The sequence below is a fragment of the Protopterus annectens genome, chromosome 16.part0 (assembly GCF_019279795.1).
Source record: "Protopterus annectens isolate FY-2018-M chromosome 16.part0, PAN1.0, whole genome shotgun sequence".
NCBI lineage: Eukaryota > Metazoa > Chordata > Ceratodontiformes > Protopteridae > Protopterus > Protopterus annectens.
In genome coordinates this window covers 841,782,437-841,803,384 of record NC_056750.1, presented here as the reverse complement: position 1 = coordinate 841,803,384, position 20,948 = coordinate 841,782,437, and the positions used below count along the sequence as shown (strand labels likewise).

The window sequence follows — 20,948 nt, the reverse complement described above, 5'->3', positions numbered from 1 at the left end:
CTTACATACCATGAGGGAGCATTTCCACTGGGAAGGCCAAGATTACTCAGAATCCAAGAAAAGGCTCAGAGACTTCCTTTTATTGCCTCAACACAGACCCCTCGCTATTCCGCCAGTGTTAGATATTGTGGATGATGTATACACCGAATCCAGCTTAAACCCTGACTCCTTACCACCAGCCCCAGTTAAGCCGGATAGATATTACAAAGTCCCTGACTCTCACAAATTTTACACAAAAATCCTGTTGCTGACCCTAAAACTATTTCTCTGGGACCCAGGGGGATTAAGGCCTCATCAGCTAAAAACCCAGTCCCTTCTGACAGAGATTCTAGAGCATTAGACAGATGGGGCAAGAATGTTTATACATCTGCAACTTTAGCCAGGAGAGCCTTAAATTGCCAGTTTCACAAGTTAAAATATCAGCAATTCTTAATGTCTCAGTTGAAACAAAAGATGTTTCCAGATTCAGATCCTCCTAATTTGAAAGAAATGCAGGATTTATTGCATGCAGCTGAACAGGTGGGAAAACATACTTTGCAATGTGGTTTTGATTCCTTAGAGGCCTCCTGTAGAGCAGCAGTTACAGGCTCTGTCATTAGAAGGCATGCTTGGTTAAAAGAACATATGTTACCAGAACATGTGAAGGCCAAATTACTGGATGCACCTTTGCAACGGGATGGTTTGTTTGGAGTTAAGGCAGAGGAGGTATTAATAAAGATGGAAGATGAGGCAAAATCCAAAAATCCATAAAGGATTTTACTCAAGACTCTTTCTGGTTCCCAGAAAGGACAAAGGCTGGAGACCCATTCTGGACCTTTCTTCTCTGAACATTCCGAAATTCAAAATGTTGACACTACAGCAGATGTCCTTCAAGAATGCAACTGCAGTCATAACATGTGGGTTGTCCTGCCTCAGGCAGCCCTCGGTCGGTTGTCCTGCCTCAGGCAGCCCTCGGTCAGCCGGATTCCAAAGTCTGGGTCCGACGTCGGCTGATGTCGCATTTCTCTCCGACGTCAGAGTGGCTGGAGTACATAAGCATCAGCCGACGCCATTTTCTTCAGTCTTTCTTGCCGCGCAGTGCCCGAAGCAGAAGCGGTTCGCAAGTGCCGGTCGGTCAGCTCCTGTATTCTACAATACCGAAGTCATCAAAAAAGCTAAGTACCCCGTCGGGGACCTTTTCTTGCCTCAGCCGATGTCAGAAATTACTGAAAAAGTTAACAATTGTCTTTTTTGTGGTAAACAAATACCTCATAAGAATTTCCACTCTTACTGCCTCCCTTGCCTGGGCCCAGACCACGACGTCTTGGCCTGTGTAGCCTGTGCTCACTTCAACAAGCGCACTCTCAGGCGCCGGGCGGAGTTCGCTGAAGACTTTTTCGGCGATAAATTTGCTTACATCATGCCGTCGGATCTTCCGACATCGCAAACTCCCAAAAAGCGAAAAGACAGGGACCGACATCCTCGGCCCGCGTCTACCACCGACTCCACGCCAAAACCTAGCGCGAGTGCTCAGGTTCCCTCTGAGACGGTCTCTCCACCGCTCCGAACCGAAGACACCGCATTACCGACGACTCTGATTCCAGACATTACTCCGCCAGTTATAGAGTTTCCTCCGGATACCGAAACCGAGGAAATGCCCGAGACCATTGCTGTAGACAAGGTCACTCCTGCACGTGGAGCTGCCAGGCCTCCTATGGCCATGTCTATTAAGGCCTACACTAGGGCTAAGGTAGCCAGCAAAACAAAGCATATTACTTCTAAATCCTTACCTCAGCCGACTCCGGAGACAGAAATTATGTCCATGGCTGCTGATTTAATCTCCATGATTAGAGGTTCACAGGCCCATCCTGAGAGAGCATCCCAGCCTCCTCCTGATAAAAGGCCCCGGGTTGAACCCTCTGACCCTACTCCTTCAGATGAAGACTCTGAGGGCTCTGTCCACTCTGATAGTCAGGAAGAGCTCTTCCAGACCTATGAGGACTCGGATGCAGAAGATTCCATTCCTTGGCCTCCCTCCTGAGGATATTTCTTTTGGGGAAGTTCTGCACACCATGAGGGAACATTTCAAGTGGCAAGGTCAGGAATATTCTGATTCTAGGAAACGCCTTAGGACTTTCCTTAAGAAGCCTCAGCACAGGCCCTTAGCTATTCCTCCTGTACTTGATGTTCTGGATGATTTGTATTCTGACTCTAGTGCTACCCTGATTCTCTTCCTCCTGCTCCAGCCAAGCCAGACAGGTATTACAGGGTCCCAGAAACTCATTCCCATTTATTCAGGGCCCATACTGCTGATTTGGAAACTATTTCACAGGGGCCTAAAGGAGTTTCAGCCTCCACCTCAAAAATCCTTTGCCCTCCAACAGGGAAGCGAGGTCATTAGAGAGATGGGGCAAAAAGGTTTACACATCCACTACCTTATCTATGAGAGCTTTAAATTGCCTTTTTCATATGTTACAATATCAGGATTACCTCTTAGAAGATTTACAAAAAACATTAGCTTCTCCTGATCCTTTAGACAGGAAGACCTTGCAGGAAGCTGTACATAACACTCAGCAAGTAAGCAATCACTTCCTGCAGTGTGGATATGATGCACTGGAAGCTTCATGTAGGGCAGCTATGACAGGGGCAGTGATTCGCAGACATGCTTGGTTAAAAGATCAACCTCTACCAGATCATGTAAAAGCAAAACTTCTGGATGCACCTTTGGAAAAGAGCAAGCTTTTTGGTGCAAATGCTAAGGATGTGTTAAAGACCATCGAAGAAAAAGCAAAATCAGTTCAGACTGTGAGATTTCCTCCAGGTTCAACCCCCCAGATTCAGTAGGAATTGGCCTTCAAAAAACTGGTCCTTTCCTAATCCAGAAAAGTTTCAGAGGGGTAAGAACAGACGTGGCCGAGGAAGAGGCCAATACAGAGGCCCTTACAGGGGACGACAATGGCAGCCAGGAAACCAAAGAAGTGACACAGGGGTTTCACCTGCCAAACAACCACAAACTCAATGACTTTCCTCTACTACCGCCTACCAGGGAACAACTAGAAGCTCCCTTGGGCGGGAAATTATCTCTGTTTGCAGAAAACTGGCACAGACTAACAAAGGACAAATGGATTTTGGACATTATAGACCGAGGGTACAGGTTTCATTTTCATACCTTACCAAGAAAACAAGGCATGCCAAACCTACCACAAAATCAGAGGGCAGAGGCTATCAAGCAAATCACTCTGCTGACTCGAATGAAAGCAATAGAAAGAGTTCCACAACAAGAACAAGTCCAGGGGTTTTACTCAAGACTGTTCCTTGTTCCAAGAAAAGAAACTCAATGGAGACCAATACTGGACTTGTCCGCATTAAACACCTTTCTCATAGTACCAAAGTTCAAAATGCTGACTCTACAGCAACTCCTTTCCATGCTGGGCAAGGAGTCGTGGCTGATTACTCTGGACCTCAAGGAGGCATACCTGCATGTCCCTATCAGACACAGCTGCAGAAGATACCTCAGATTTCTTGCAGGGCCAGAGCATTATCAATTCTCAGCATTGCCATTTGGCTTCTCTACTGTGCCCAGAGTATTTACAAAATGCCTGGCTTCAGTAATTGCTTATTGCAGGCTCCAGGGTATACAAATTTACCCATACCTGGACGACTGCCTCATACAAGCAGACGACAAATTGATGTTGACAAAAAACCTGGATTATGTCATATGATTACTTCAAGCTCCGGGATACACAGTCAACTTCCAAAAGTCAAGACTGCAGCCATCCCAGCAAATAATCTTCTTAGGAGCCAAACTAGACACAGCCTCTCAAATGGCTTACCTGACAGAAGACAAGCAAGAGAAGTTAACTCATTACTTCAAAGGTTTAGCAAAACTCACCCAGATGACTGCAAGGAGATTCCTACAGGCCCTGGGTTACATGGCATCCTGCATTTTACTGGTTCCATTAGCAAAACTACACATGAGGAAGCTTCAGTGGTACCTAAAAAGCATTTGGTCTCAACACAGCAACAACATGGAGACAATCATACCACTCATTCCATGCCTACAAAAGGAATTCCTATGGTGGGCCTCGGTGAGCAAGGAAAACACAGGTATGTCATTCAAAAAAACACAGATAACACAGACCATGACTACAGACGCCTCAGACCTTGGATGGGGAGCGCACATGGAAGGCAGGTGTATACAAGGACAATGGTCTCCAAAGGAAACACATCTGCATATAAACCAAAAGGAAATGCTGGCAGTAATGCATGCCATCGAGGCTTTTCAACACCAACTCCAGCAAGGCCATTTAATGATACAGACAGACAACACCACTGTGATGTGGTACATAAACAAGCAGGGGGGCACCCACTCTTACCCCCTTTGCAGACTGACAATGCAGCTTTGGGAGAAATCACTGAGCCTAAACATCCAGTTACAATCCCAGTTTGTTCCAGGAAAAGACAATGTGTTGGCGGACAGCCTAAGCAGGAATTTCACAGACCCACACGAGTGGAGGTTGCATCCGAAGGCCTTCAGACAACTCACTTCGACATGGGGCAAGCCAGAAGTGGACCTATTTGCCTCTCACCTCAACCATCTTCTACCAAAATTTTGCACAAGGACATACCATCCAAAAGCTTGGAAAATAGATGCCCTCTCATTTAACTGGAACTCCCTAGCAATCTATGCATTCCCACCTCTGCCACTGATGACCTCAGTATTACTAAAGATCAAAGCAGAGAAGCCCAAGGGAATCTTAATAGCTCCGGATTGGCCAAGACAACACTAGTACCCACTACTACGGAGCATATGTCACACCAGGAGGTGGGCCCTCCCTCAGTGGCCTCTACTTTTGACTCAACACAATTTTGAAACACTGCATCCAAATCTTCAGACACTGCAGCTCACAGCCTGGGAGATCCCATAAATAACTTCAGCTTATCTCTCTCCAAGGAAGTTCAGCGGATACTAACAGAGGATCGAAGACCATCCACCAGAAAGGTTTACTTAGCAAAGTGGAAAAGATTCAGCAATTGGAATACCAGCAAGGAACGTGATGCATCATTGTTGAACATCCCACTCATCTTGGAATATTTGGCAGATATGTTAAAGAACGGCCTCTCATATTCTTCCATAAAGATACATGCATCTGCTATTTCAGCTAGATACAACACTGATCCTCCTGTTTTCTCTCACCCCTTACTAAGACAGTTCCTCAGGGGAATCAAGAACATTAAGCCACCAAGAAAGGCCCCAGTGCCAGCCTGGGACCTCAGTTTTGTATTAGAAAAACTGACTCAACCTCCTTTTGAGCCAGCAGCTTCAGTTGACTTGCAATTTCTCTCATGGAAGACAGCTTTCCTCTTGGCAATTACCTCAGCAAGAAGGGTTTCGGAGCTACAGGCCCTAATGGCAATACCACCCTTTATTATTTTCCACAGAGACAGGGTTTCATTAAGGACCAACCCTACTTTTATGCCAAAGGTGGTATCTAGGGTTTCTCTAAATCAAGCCATTCACCTGCCTGCTTTCTTCCCCAATCCTGAGAATAAGGGGGAAAGACTTTTGCATACCTTGGACATTCACAGACAACTTCGATACTACCCGGACAGAACCAAGACCAGTAGGAAGTCTGAACAACTTTTTGTAGCTTACGCCCCTGCTGTCCAAGGAAAAGCAATTTCAAAACAGACTATTTCTAAATGGATTGGACATTGCATCAGATTCTGTTACTCCTTTCATGGAAAGACTGTTCCAGCCAATGTGAGACCACATTCCACCAGAGCTACAGCCACCTCTACAGCATTTTTAAGAGGGGTGCCTACCAAGGACATTCTAGAAGCTGCTACATGGAGCTCCGTGCATACATTCTCCAAACACTACAATCTCCCTCTATATTCCAGATCTAGAGCAGGCTTTGCTTCGGCAGTCCTGCAGGGTTTGATTGCCACACCATCTCTTTCCTAGAGCATACCTCCTCCCCCAGCTAAGCTATGGTATTCTACCCACATGTTATGACTGCAGTTGCATTCTTGAAGGACATAGTACAGTTTTGTACCTACCATAAATGTAGATGTCCGATAGACATGCAACTGCAGTCGGATTTCCCCTCCCTCCATACCCCTCTATGCCTAGGGTCCACTCCTATCCCTGTTACTCTTAGCTGGGGATATCTGTTATGGTGTATTTGTTTTATTGCTCATTTATTTGTTTGGAATTCTGTTTTTGTCTTCCAATTTGATTACAGCCTTCCTTGGAGGGCACCTGGCATCTGGGGCAAGAAACACTGAAGAAAATGGCGTCGGCTGATGCTTATGTACTCCAGCCGCTCTGACGTCGGAGAGAAATGCGACATCAGCCGACGTCGGACCCAGACTTTGGAATCCGGCCGACCGAGGGCTGCCTGAGGCAGGACAACCGACCGAGGGCTGCCTGAGGCAGGACAACCGACCGAGGGCTGCCTGAGGCAGGACAACCGACCGAGGGCTGCCTGAGGCAGGACAACCCACATGTTTTGACTGCAGTTGCATGTCTATCGGACATCTACATTTATGGTAGGTACAAAACTGTACTCTTCTTCCCATGCTGGGCAAGAAAGCTTGGCTCGTGACTTTGGACCTCCAAGAGGCATACCTGCATGTCCCTGTCAGACTGCAGAATATTTTATATTTCATATCTCATATTTCTAGCAGGTTCAATGCACTATCAATTCTTTGCACTGCCCTTTGGCTTATCTACTGCGCCCAGGGTCTTCACAAAGTGCCTGGCACCAGTAATTGCATTTTACAGGCAAAAAGGAATTAAAATTTACCCATACCTGGACGACTGCCTAATCCAAGCAGAGAGCAAGGACATTCTTCTAAAGCATCTGGCGTACGTCAAACAGTTAAGTTGCCTGGAGTACACAGTAAACGAAAAGAAATCAAAACTTGTGCCCTCACAACAGATAATATTCCTGGGTGCCAGCTTAAACACAACGGCCCAGATGGCTTATCTCACGCCATACAAGCAAGGACAACTGACTCAGTATTTTAATTTAATGGCAGCAAAAACCCAACTCCCTGCAAGAAAAAGTCTGCAGGCCTTGGGCTACATGGCATCTTGCATACTACTAATTCCATATGCCAGACTGCATATGAGGAAACTACAGTGGTACCTAAAGAGTGTATGGTCTCAACACTGTCAACGTTTTGAAACAGTTATACCACTAATTCCTTGCCTACAGCAGGAGTTTCAGTGGTGGGCTCAAGCTCGTCACCTCAACAAGGGACAGCCTTTTTACTCAGCCCACAGCCAGGCAGACACTGACAACAGATGTATCGGATTACGCCTGGGGAGCACACATGGCAGGAAAATGTATTCAGGGCGAGTGGCCCGCAGAACAGACATCTCCACATCAATCAAAAAGATATGTTAGCTGTACAAAATGCAATTATATCTTTCAAGGACCTGCTACATCCAGGCCAACTACTACTAAAGACAGACAACACCACAGTTAATGTGGTACATAAACAAGCAAGGGGGCACACACTCCTACCCCCTCTGCAGACAAGCCATGAACTTGTGGAACACAGCTTTAAACTACCAAGTTCATCTGCAGGCACAATTCCTGCCAGGAGAGAAAAACAACACTGGCAGACGACCTAAGCAGAAACATCATGGATCCTCATGAATGGCAATTGAGTCCACAAATATTCAGAATGATAGCACAAAAATGGGGGAAACCAGACCTAGATCTGTTTGCAACCCCAATGAACTGCCAACTACAGAAATTCTGCACAAGGAGCTACCATCCACAAGCATGGAAAGTGGCTGCCCTCTCATTCAGCTGGAAAAAACTACAAGTATACGCTTTCCCCCCTCTACCTCTCCTTCCAAAGGTACTCATAAAAGCCAGACAGGAAGAGCCAAAGATGATTCTGATTGCACCAGACTGGCCACGCCAGCACTGGTACCCAATCTTAAAGAACTTAGCACAAGAACCACCCTGGATTTTGCCTCAAATCTCACAGCTGTTGACACAACACAACAATCAGATACTTCACAGCCAGCTAAAGACCTTAAATCTAGCTGCATGGAAAATTCCTTAACCAAGCAAGCATTGGCTCTCTCCAAAGCTGTTGTGGATGTCATTCTGGAGGCCAGAAGGCCTGGCACCAGGAAAGCTACTCTGATAAATGGAAGAGATTCTGTGCCTGGAACCAAGCACGCAGCCTTGACCCTCTTGTACCAAACATTCCTCAGATACTTCAATACTTAACTGAGATGCTGGACAAGGGCCTCTCCTCCTCATCCATCAAGAGTCATGCCTCAGCCATTTCTGCTCATTACAACACGGATCCACCAATTTTTTCAAATCCTTTGCTCAAACAGTACCTCAGAGGGGCTAAAAACATGAGACCACCCCGTAGAGCACCTACACCAACTTGGGACCTCAACTTTGTTTTGGAAAAATTAACTTTACCTCCTTTTGAGCCAGCTAACACAGCAGATTTAAAATACATCTCTTGGAAGACTGCTCTGCTACTGGCAATAACATCAGCAAGAAGAGTTTCAGAATTACAGGCACTAATGGTAGTGGAACCTTTCCTCATCTTCCACCAGGACAGGATGTCCTTAAGAACTAACCCTACGTTTATGCCAAAGGTGGTATCAGGTGTGGTTCTAAACCAAACTATTCACTTGCCAACTTTTTATCCAAAACCACAGAACAAAGGAGAGACTACTACGTTCCTTGGACATTCACAGACAGTTACGCTTCTACTTGGACAAGACCAAAGCTTTCAGAAAATCTGAGCAATTATTGGTAGCATACGCTGCAGGAGCACAGGGAAAAGCCATTTCAAAGCAGACTATTTCAAAATGGATAGCTCACGGTATATGTTTTTGCTATATCCACCATGGGAAACCTGTACCTAGCAGCATTAGATCTCACTCCACTAGGGCAACAGCCACTTCAACTGCCTACCTCAGAGGAGTGCCTACCAAGGATATTCTAGAAGCAGCAACATGGAGTTCTGTCCATACCTTCACCAAACATTACCATTTGCCTTTATATTCCAAATCCAGAGCTGACTTTGCCACTGCTGTGCTGCAGGGCCTTATAGCCACCCGTAATGCCTTATAGATCCATCCTCCCTACCTCAGCTTTGGGATTCCACCCAAGTGTAATGACTGCAGCAGTGTCACACGATGAACATAGTACAGTTTTGTACCTACCATAAATGTAGATGTTCGAGTGTAGACACTGCTGCGGTCCAGGTTACCCTCCCTCCTTCCCCTCTTACTTTCTGTTACGTACCTAGGTCTTCTACCCTCATTTCCTAAAGGGAGTATTTGCTGGTAATTAAAAATGGTTGTTTGCTTTTCTATTATATATTTTACTAGCAATTTGAAAGGCCTACCTATTTGGGGGCACCTGACATCTGGGGCAAGAAAAACTGAAGAAAATGGCGTCGGCTGCATCTTATATCCCCCTGGCGCACTGACGTCAGGGAAGAAGCGACAGCAACAGATACCGGACCAAGACTTTGGAACTCAGGCCGACTGAGGAACCGCCTGACGGCAGGATAACCCAAGTGTAATGACTGCAGCAGTGTCTACACTTCAACATCTACATTTATGGTAGGTACAAGTACTTTCTCTTCCCTATATTTCCTACAAAGGTATGGTCGCGCTCTATCAGATCATAGATGGTGACTAGCATCAAGTCCAACTTCCACTTTTGTGCTTTTATATCCCATCTCCTTAAAATTGTGTTCTAAAACAGCCAATTCGTCCTGGAATCCAGAATCTTGAGCATTAAGTCTAGATGCTCGCATGCCCTTTCCCTTAATGACATTACAAACTACATATGCCGGGTGCATATTAGTCCTCTGTAGGCAGGAGTTCCTATAACACTTCTTCCTATATAACATGGTGTGAAATGTCATATCTGGTAGTCTTAACCTTCAGGTCCAAGAACTCTGATCTCTTCGGGTGAATATTTGATCAGAATGTTCAAAAAGGAAGTGGTACTATGTATATAATCCAGAAAACATAGTAGCTCCTCTTCATCTCCCAGCCACAGCATATAAACGTAATCAACAAACCTATTATATAGGCTAATATACTTAAAGAATCTATTTCTTCCATTCAACACATGATCATTCTCCCATTGGGCCATGACCATTTTGGCGTAGCTATTGGCACAGGATATGCCCATAGCTACGCCAGAGGTCTGAACATAATAGCCTCTATCAAACAGCAACGCATTATTTTCGAGAATTCACTAACCAGCTCTATGCCATCCATATTTGGGATGACCGTGAAGAGTGAATTCACATCTGTGGTAACCAGTAACATTGCTGTTATAATACCATCTTGCACATGTTCATATAGATTCCCAAGAAACTGTTTGGAATCTCTCAGTACTACTGTGGAACCATCTAGCACTGGTCTCAATAGCTTTTCAACAAAGATAGAAAAGGGTGCCATCATCCCTTACCACCCGCTACTATGGGTCTGAAGTGGGGGGGGTGTATGGGGTCCTTGTGTATCTTGGGTAACCTGTGATAAGCAGGCACAGACGGATGTTCAGTAGTCAAATAACTAGCTAAATCAGCTGAAATAGATTCACCCATAAGACAATCTTTTATAACACAATGTACTTGAGAAACCATGCATTGAATTTCCCTTGATGTGATTTTAACATATACAGTAACATCACTCAACATAGAAATAGAATTAAAATAAAATTCCCTATCCATGACTACGATTGCCCCCCCCCCCCCCCCATCTGCAGGGCAGATAACAATACCATCATCTCTTCGTGGTCTATCCAGAGCTTATACGCTTATCCTGGGACAAATTTTTAAAATTATGATGTCCACCATGTCCATCAGAGATCTGTTGTAAATCATCTTCGCATAATCTCATAAAAGCTTCCACCAATGGGTGATTTGGTGGTACAAACGTATTTGGTTTTCTAAAAACAGAATCAGTCCGATTATTACCATTACCATCATTATAAATCAATTTCAGCATCAAATTTCTCCCAAAAACCTTTGTCAACAACAGTACCTGCCACATCATCTTTACCAGCAGGTATAAATGATGATCCCCTGCTCAGTACAGCGTTCTCAGAGTCTGATAACATTCTATGTGAGATTATATATCAAGGGCTCTGAACAGTTTGCCACATCTTTTTTATGGTCTTGTTGCCACCCATATCTGTGGGTTGTTTGCATTTTCTTCTGCCTTGATTCGGTTGGCCCAATGAATGATTGATTGGTCCCATGCTGAAATGGAAGTGGTAGGCAGAAAAAAACTGGTTTAAGGGGACCAAGACTGTTCTCAGTATCCTTAAAGCCCCCAAGATTTGTTTTACGTCTGACAGCTGGTTCCTTAGTTGTTTCAGTACCATCGCCCCTCGGGGTCTTATAAACAGAACCATTAGAAAGACCCAACCTCAGATTTAGCCCTTTCATTAGTAATAACTACAGGGCTAGTTATACCATTATTGTCACTGGTGGATGCTCGTACAGAAGTTCTCCTTGTATTAACATTAGCCTCACTTGGCCTGCTGGAGTTCCTGGGTAAAGAAAACACATTGCCCTGGTTAAAATCATTAGTATCACGATCTAGAGTCTTTATTCTTTTGTATGAGAAATCTCTTTTCATATAATACTATATTATCAATTATGCACTCAGCATTACATTGGCCAATTCAGTGTCAGCCAAGTTATACAACTCATTTTGTTGTATTTTAATTTTATCCACCAGGTCATACTGCATTGGTTTAAAAAAGTCTGTTAAGTTTAAGGTAATTAAAACTTACTTCCAAGTTGAGCTTCTGCCATCTCCCTTGTAGTTCAGGATAAACATCCCCATATGTGGTAATTTTTAAATCCTCAGTCCCCTCAGCACCACTCTCAGCTGCAGGCATGCCTCAAAATGAAAACGCTGTAGTTGAAGGCATTTTAAGTGATACAGGTCATTCTCCAGGGCACGTACTTTAAAATGAACAGCACTCTCTGTCTCTGCTCCATTGCCATCTGGTTTCCCAGTGTCAATAAAGGCAGAACTGAGTAGAGAGTTCTCTTCTCCAACCAAGAACCTATGTAACCGGCTACTGCCCAGACTCAAGACTCCATTCTCCATAGTATTCTCTCTGTTGGAACTCTGAGCCATATCCCTGAGTCCGTAGTATCAAAACACAATGCTGAAACACAGCTGTGCACAACTCAGGTAAACCACAAGCAACAAACCGCCAACAAATGTATAAACACAGTCCACAGAAGCGTTGCACTAGGAACGACACAGGCAAGTAAAATCTGTTGTAGTGTATTCCACGAGTAAACAAGGATAAGCACTTTCACAGAAAATAAAAACTCTGCTTCATCAGATCCACCATATTCACAACTCTTTTATTCATGAATGAGGGATACTATCAAATGCTTTTTTATCGTCAGTCCATGCCATACGTAGATTTCTTCCCCTTTTTACAATTCCCGACTATGACTTTAAGAACAAATGATCCTTTGTTCCATATGACTTTCTTTTATTGCTCTTTTATTCTACTGCCATAATTGAGTTTTCTTCTAAATGACCATAAACTCTGTCAGCATCAATTCCCATGTATAGTTTATACTTCGTCGGAGGGCATTATTGGGCTATAATTTTTAGGGTAGCTTGCAGGTTCACTCTTAAGTAGGAGCATTGTTTTTCCTGTTGTTAGCCAGGTTGGTGTCTGTTCTGGGTGCACATATAAATAATTCTTACTCATCGCTAAATCTTTGTGCAAGGATGTTGATACTTTTAACCAGAAGTTAGGTACTGCATCTGGGCCTGGAGTTTTCCAATTAGAGGCTTTTCTTAACATTGTTTCAATCTCTCTAGCTGTTACTTCATCTCATTTCATGTTCTGTACCTTTAAACTTCTTATTCTTTCTTTTACTTTTTCTATCCGTTTAGCATCTTTGTTCCACAGGATCTTCATAGATACTTCTCCAAAATGTTTTTTTTTTCTTCTTCTTTTGGCGGTCTAAATTCTTTTTACTTTATTTCCCAGTTCTGTATAAAACCTTTTTGGGTCATCAGTAAATTGCATATTTTGCACTTTTCCTTTATATTTCTCTTCATATCTTCTAAGTTATTTCCTCCCTATGGTGAAATTTTTAGTTTATTTGCTATAGTGCATGATAAATCCTGATGTGTTCAGTGCGCCTTTCTTGGTGTCCACAAAGAGAGGTTGAGCTTAACTGCTAGAAATCCCTTTTGATTGCCGAGGTTTCTGAGCTGTCATTGAGACAGTCTGTTCAGTTGACATTCTTTTTTTTTTCTAATCCTAAAAAGTACAGGAGAGTGCAATTGCACTGTTTTGAATGTCATAGAACCCAATGACTTCAGGAAGGAGCATTTCTTTTCATTTTAAGAAAGAGGGAGGAGCAGTCTGTAAACAGTTACTAAGTGTTGGTTCGCTGCATTATCTGCTTTACGGACCAGTATGTAAACAGTTACTAAGTGTTGGTTTGCTGAATTATACTCCGCTTTACAGCTAGTTGTAAGAGTGTTAAAGAACCTGTTGGGCTGCATACCACCAGAGGTACAGTGGCCCTACTACTTTCTTTGAGGGGATAGATGCTCAAGATCTCCTGAAAGTATTTGCCTTGTTCTCTCTCCACACCTCCGCGAAGCATTGCAGATTGAGTTTGGTGGTAAGATGCAGTTTTGGCTTCACGTCTGTCATACTGTAGAGTTTGCTGCAGCCTTGGGAATCATCTCTTTGGTTACAGTTACTGTAGCAGTGATCCATTCAAAGAAAGTAACGTAGCTTTGTGAGGAAATTACCATAGCAGAAGATATTTGGAGGATCACTCTTGTTGTATGTATCCCCTCCTCTCTGGTTGGGCATCCTAGGAAAGGGAAGGCACTTGCTCACCTTACCCCTCCTCCTTCCATGTTCCTCACACCTACAATTCTAATAGGAGCTCTGGCCTTCCCCTGTGACAGATGCCTGAGGGGGAGATCCTATTTTGTTTTTCTTTTTTCTTACCTCGCTGCAGAGAGCAAATTGTGGTGAGGTCTCCCTTAGTCTTTGAGTATCTTGCCAGGGTTAGCCTAGCAAAGGCTCATGTCTTGGTCTCATTAGACAAGGAAGAACCAAAGACTGCATGATCTGCTGCTGCTGCTTTTTTACTGGAACTGTGCGTATTCAACTGGGGGGGGGGGTGCAAAACTCTGCAAGTCTGACCTTGTTGTATGGCTTCCATTTGTGCCAGAGACCCCTTGGGTGGTAGTTATTGCAACCGAGATTCTACTTGAATGACTGCTAGTTCCTTAAATGGTTGTACTTTGAGTTTGTCGATTGTTTTGTACCACCATTCTTATGAGTCACTCTGAGATACTGAATTAAAAAATTATTTTTAACCATGTAGTTAATTTCTTAGCTTATTCAGTGAAAGCACTGCCTAGTAGGTGGAAGTAGATAGCTGTTGCTTCTTGTCTTAACATTTCATTAGACAGTGTTTCACTATTTACGTTTTTTTTTTCAGGATTTGCATCACCTCCTTCAAGCACTGCTTCAACTGTTCCAAAGTCCGAAACATCTGTAATGGCAACATTTACTGCAGCTGCTGCTTCTAATCTGTTGTCTCCATCCTCGCAAGCCCCTGCTGCTTCCGGAGCACTTTCGTCATTCTCATTTGCAGCAGCTTCTGTGAAGCCTCTTCCTACCTCAGCTTCTTCAAGTAGTTCATTCTCCTTTGCACCACCAGCTCACCAGACAGTTCTCACTAACTCCTTTACAGCTCCCTCATCCTTCTCCTTTGCTTCCCCATCTCTTTCTGGACCATCTGCTGCATTGGTTGGAAGTCCTGGACTGAAACCATTTTTAGAAGCTTCTGGTCCTCCAGCCACAGTGAATGCCAGCTTGAACATGAAAACGAGCTTGACCCAGGGTCCAGTTATTTCTGCCGCAAAACAAAAGTCCAGTGAAAAGTAAGTATTTACTTGATATTACTTGACTGCATGCTTAGCACACAGATTCAGGAATGTCAGGAGCTTTTCAGTTTTTTCATTCAGGGGACATGATGACTCCCTTTTTGCCTCACATTAGGATTTTTCTGGCTTGCATTCTTAACCCATAGTTTTGATTTCTATTCTGTTCTTACTTGGAAATAATAGTTTATCTTTCTGAACTTAAGGTGACATGATATTCACTGTTTATGGAACAAAGGTGTAGCCTTCATTGTATTAAAGTCACATTAAGCCAAGTTAGCAATTTTTCTTATTCTGGTATTTACTAAAATGAGAGAAGTAAGCTTTAGTTTGTAAAGTGTGTGTATTTTGAAGGCCATTAAAAAACTGTTGCTAGACAGGAGTGTGGTATGATATTGCAAATGTTTTTTTCCCTTCTCCTCTCTGGCCATTTTTTGCTGACCAGAGCTGTTTTGCTGGTGTACCTGCACTTGGGTCCCTAGCCATTACAGGAATAATATTGTACGAATGCAGGCAGTCTGTCTGCCTTTCTTGTAGCAACCTACCTGGCAGTCGCATCCTCTGAGACTGAGCTGTTCATTTTAAATCTGCTGAAGTAGATGTCCTTCAAGGATGCATCTGCAGTCATAACAAATGGGTTGTCCTGTCGTCAGGCAGCCCTTCGGTCGGCCGGATTCCAAAGTCTGGGTCCGGCTTCGGCTGATGTCGCACTTCACCCGACGTCATCTCTGCTGGTCTTCGGGTATAAAGGCATCAGCCGACGCCATTTTCCCCAGTCTTTCTTGCCGCGTGGCGCCCGAAGTAGAAGCTGTTCGCAAGTGCCGGTCGGTCAGATCCAGAGATTACTACTACCGAATACTACTTCGAAGACTTCTAATAAGCTAAGTACCCCGTTGGGGACTCTTTCTTGCCTCAGCCGATGTCAGAAAAAGTAAATAACTGTTTAACTTGTGGGAAACAAATACCTCATAAGGATTTCCACTCTTACTGCCTACCTTGTTTAGGCCCAGACCACGACGTAGCAGCCTGTTTAGCCTGTGCTTCCTTCAACCGACGAACGCTTAGGCGTCGGTCAGAGTTTGCTGAACAGTTTTTCGGCTCAGATTTCGCGTACATTATGCCGTCAGATCCTCCGACTACCCAAATTGTTAAAAAACGCAAAGAAAAAGACCGACACTCGCGGTCCGCGGTTTCGGCCGAAACCACGGTTAAGCAAACCGCGAGTGTCTCGGTTTTGGCCGAAACCGAGAAAACGGGTCTATCTTCAGCCGAATCCATGACTACTACTGAGGCTTCTGCTACCTTAGTTGAATCGGCCTCTGAAGTTTTGCCTACTACTGTGGTTCCTAGTGAATTATCAGACACCATCCCTTTGGATGTCTCTACCCCAGCACGTGGTGCTGCTAGGCCTCCTGCAGCCATGTCTATAAAGGCCTTTGCCAGGGCTAAAGCAGCCAAAACTGTTAAATCAGTGCCTGTTAAAGCCCCCTCACACAGGTCCACTTCTAGTTCACAAATGCTTACTCTGGCAGAGGATTTAATCTCCTTAATTAGGGGACCCCAATCTCACCCAGACAGGGCCTCTCAGCCTCCAGAAAAGAGACCTAGAGCAGAGCCCCCCGAGCCAGTGTCCTCTGATGATTCTTCGGATGACTCAGACATTACAGATCAGCCAGAGGCTCCTTTTTCTACTTATGAAGATTCCGATGCTGAAGAATCCATCCCATCTGCCTCTCCACCAGAGGAATTTTCCTTTGGGGAAACCTTACATGCCATGAGAGAACAATTCCAATGGCAGGGACAAGATTTCTCAGATTCAAGAAAAGGCTTAGGACCTTTCTGCACTTACCACAACATAGGCCCTTAGCTATACCTCCAGTTCTGCCTGTTGTGGATGATGCATTTAATGATGTTTGCACTGCTCCTGATACTTTACCTCCAGCCCCTGCCAAACCAGATAGATTTTACAGGGTGCCAGACACTCATCACCACCTATACAAGGCCCCACTTGCAGATCCTGAGACTATATCCCAGGGGCCTAAGGCAGTAGCTTCGACCTCAGCAAAAAAAACCCCTCTCCCTTCTGAAAGGGAATCCAGGTCCTTAGAGAGATGGGGTAAAAAAGTTTACACCTCTGCTACTCTCTCAGCTAGAGCTTTAAACTGTCAGTTTCACATGATCCAATACCAAGAGTTTATGCTTGATCAGTTAACTAAGAAGCTGTCCTCTGATGAATCCTTAGATAAGAAATATGTTTTAGAAATGGTGAATAACATTCAGCAGGTTAGTAACCATTCTTTAAAATGTGGCTATGATGCACTGGGGGCTTCATTTAGATCAGCCATGACTGGCACCGTGATAAGAAGGCATGCATGGTTGAAAGAACAGGTCTTGCCGGATCATGTTAAAGCAAAGCTGTTAGATGCTCCTATGGATAAGGCCAGTCTATTTGGTACCCCTGCTCAGCAAGTAATGAAGAAAATGGAAGAGAAGGCAAAATCTGTACAAACAGTTAAGGATTTCTTACAGGTTCAGCCCCCAAGGTTTAGCAGGAACTGGCCTGCCAAAAATTGGTCCTTTCCAGACTCCTCAAAATCTCAGAGGCAGGAATAGACGCTCTAGAGGCAGAAATCAATCCAGAGGAGGTGCCTATAGAGGACGCCAGTGGCAAGGCAATAACCAGCGAGGCACATACACAACCACTGCCACTGCAACTGGACAATCACAGTGACTTGGCTCTGACTCCGCCTACCAGGGAGCAAATAGCAGCACCTTTAGGCGGAAAGTTAGCCTTATTTTCGAAAAATTGGCACTATATCACAAAAGACAAGTGGATTTTGCAGACCATAGACCAAGGCTACAGGTTCCACTTCCACACGTTACCAGTAAAAAGTGGAATGCCAAACCTACCTCCAAATCAAAAAACAGAAGCTCTAAAGCAGATAGCTCAATTAACAAAGATGAGAGCTGTGGAAAGAGTACCAATAACACAACAGGGCAAAGGATTCTACTCCAGACTCTTCCTAGTACCAAGAAAAGAGAAAAGTTGGAGACCTATTCTCGACCTGTCCGTCTTAAACACATACATCATTGTCCCAAAATTCAAAATGCTGACCCTACAGCAACTTCTTCCCATGCTGGGCAAGGAGTGTTGGCTGGTAACTCTAGATCTCAAGGAGGCATACCTGCACGTCCCCATACGACCAAATTGCAGAAGATACCTCAGATTTCTTGCAGGATCAGAGCACTATCAATTCTCAGCATTGCCCTTTGGCTTATCTACTGCCCAGAGTATTCACAAAATGCCTGGCATCAGTAATCGCTCATTGCAGGCTACAGGGAATCCAAATTTATCCATACCTGGACGACTGCCTGTTACAAGCGGACAACAAAAGCAAGCTGACAACAGATTTACAAAGAGTCATTTGCTTACTACAAGCCCTGGGATACACAGTCAATTTAAAAAGTCAAGACATACCATCCCAGACAAGAACATTCTTGGGTGGAATTGGACACAGTAAAACAAATGGCATTCCTAACTGCAGAAAAACAAGAACAACTCCCTCTTTACTTCTTGGCATTAACAAAGCAGAACAAACTAACAGCAAGAAAAGTACTGCAGGCCTTGGGCTTCATGGCATCATGCATTATCCTGGTCCCCCATGCCAGACTGCATATGAGAAAGCTACAGTGGTACCTAAAGAATTTATGGTCTCAACACAGGCACAGCTTAGAAACCGAAATCCCACTAATCCCATGCCTGAAACAAGAGTTCCTATGGTGGGCTCAAGCATGCCAGTCAAACCCAGGCTTGCCCTTCCACAACTTTCAAGCAAACCAAACCATCACAATGGACGCCTCAGACCTAGGCTGGGGGGCGCACATGTTGGACAAGTGCATACAAGGATTGTGGACTCCAGACCAGCTGCACCTACACATAAACCAAAAAGAAATGCTGGCAATAAAACTAGCAATCCAGACATTCAGACCATTCCTCAAAGAAGGCCATTTAATGATAAGGACAGACAACACCACAGTCATGTGGTACATCAACAAACAGGGAGGCACTCATTCATACCCCCTATGCAGAATGACTCTGGACCTTTGGAATATGGCTTTGAGCTACAACATCAGTTACAGGCAATATTTGTACCGGGAAAAGAAAACACCCTAGCAGACATGTTAAGCAGAACCACTTCGGATGCTCACGAATGGATGCTACACCCGGACCTCTTCAAGGCCGTCACAAAGAAATGGGGAATACCACAAATAGACCTATTCGCATCCCCACTCAATCACCAGCTCCAAAAATTCTGCACAAGGGCATGCCACCCACTTGCATGGAAGGTGGACTCTCTATCCTTCAGTTGGAAAGGCCTGACAGCATATGCATTTCCACCTCTTCCTTTGATGCACAAGGTACTACTGAAAATAAAAGAGGAACGTCCAAGGATAATTCTGATAGCTCCGAATTGGCCAAGACAACACTGGTATCCTTTGCTGAGGAGCATGTCTCAGGGGAGAATGTGGTCAATACCCCTGATGCCTTTGATGTTAACTCAGAACAACTACAACATCATGCACCCAAACCTAAAAACCTTGCAACTGACTGCCTGGAACATCACATAACAGCAACTAACCCAGACTTATCCCAAAGGGTTAAAGACATTATCCTTGAAGCCCGCAGACCTTCAACAAGAAGGAACTATGCAGGAAAATGGAAAAGGTTTGTCATCTGGAGTACTGAAAGAGGAAAAGACGTGTCGAACATAGACATTGCTAACATCCTGGAGTACTTGGCAGAGCTTCTACATACAGGCCTGTCCTATTCCTCCATCAAGATACATGCATCAGCTATTTCTGCAGAATACAGCTTCGATCCACCTGTCTTTTCGCATCTTCTACTCAGGCAATTCCTCAGAGGGATCAAGAATGTAAAACCTCCTAGGAAAGCACCATTACCAGCATGGGACTTGAATTTTGTGCTAGAAAAATTGACACTCCCTCCATTTGAACCAGCAGCAACAGCAGATCTTCAACACCTATCATGGAAAACTGCTTTCCTACTGGCAATTACTTCAGCAAGGAGGGTTTCGGAACTACAGGCCTTAATGGCAGTACAACCCTTCCTAATCTTCCATCAAGATAGAGTGTCCATGAGAACTAATCCTACATTTATGCCTAAGGTGGTATCCAGAGTGTCTTTAAACCAGGCAATCCACCTACCTACCTTCTTTCCCAATCCACAGAACGGGGGGGGAAAGGCTGCTGCATACCTTGGATGTACATAGACAGTTACGCTACTACCTGGACAGAACCAAAAGTAACAGAAAAACTGACCAGCTTTTAGTAGCCTATGCAACAGGAAGGGAAGGAAAAGCAATTTCCAAACAGACAATCTCCAAATGGATAGGAAATTGCATAAGATTCTGTTACTCCTACCATGGAAAACCAGTTCCACAGAAAATAAGACCTCATTCTACAAGGGCTACAGCCACTACCACAGCTTTCTTACGAGGAGTGGCAACCAAGGACATTATTGAGGCGGCTACTTGGACCTCCGTGCATACATTTGCCAAGCATTATAATTTACCTCTATACTCTAGATCCCGAGCAGGGTTTGCAACTGCTGTATTGCAAGGGATCCTAACTGCACCATAATTCTTCTTCCTCCTCCCCTAGTTTGGCTATGGTATTCTACCCATTTGTTATGACTGCAGATGCATCCTTGAAGGACATAGTACAGTTTTGTACCTACCATAAATGTAGATGTCCGAACAGGATAGCATCTGCAGTCAGGATTACCCACCCTCCTTCCCCTCTGTGGTACTCCTAGGGTATTTACCCTCCTAATAGCCAGCTGGGGGGGGAGTCTCTTATGGTGTATTTGTTTGTATATATGTACATACATGCTTATTTTTTGTATTTGCCTTCTACTATTTTGGAAACATTGGCATTTCTCCAAAATTTAGCTTTCCTAGAGGGCAAC

At 44.3% G+C, this 20,948-nt stretch overlaps 1 protein-coding gene across 1 annotated transcript in view; it reads left to right on the top strand.

The window, feature by feature from the left end:
• Positions 1-20,948, top strand: part of NUP214 (nucleoporin 214) — a 3,229,616-nt gene that overhangs the window by 705,231 nt on the left and 2,503,437 nt on the right. The window contains exon 12 of the mRNA XM_044058190.1: positions 14,515-14,959. Within this exon, the coding sequence (XP_043914125.1) occupies positions 14,515-14,959 (445 nt within the window). The remainder of the gene's footprint in view (positions 1-14,514; positions 14,960-20,948) is intronic.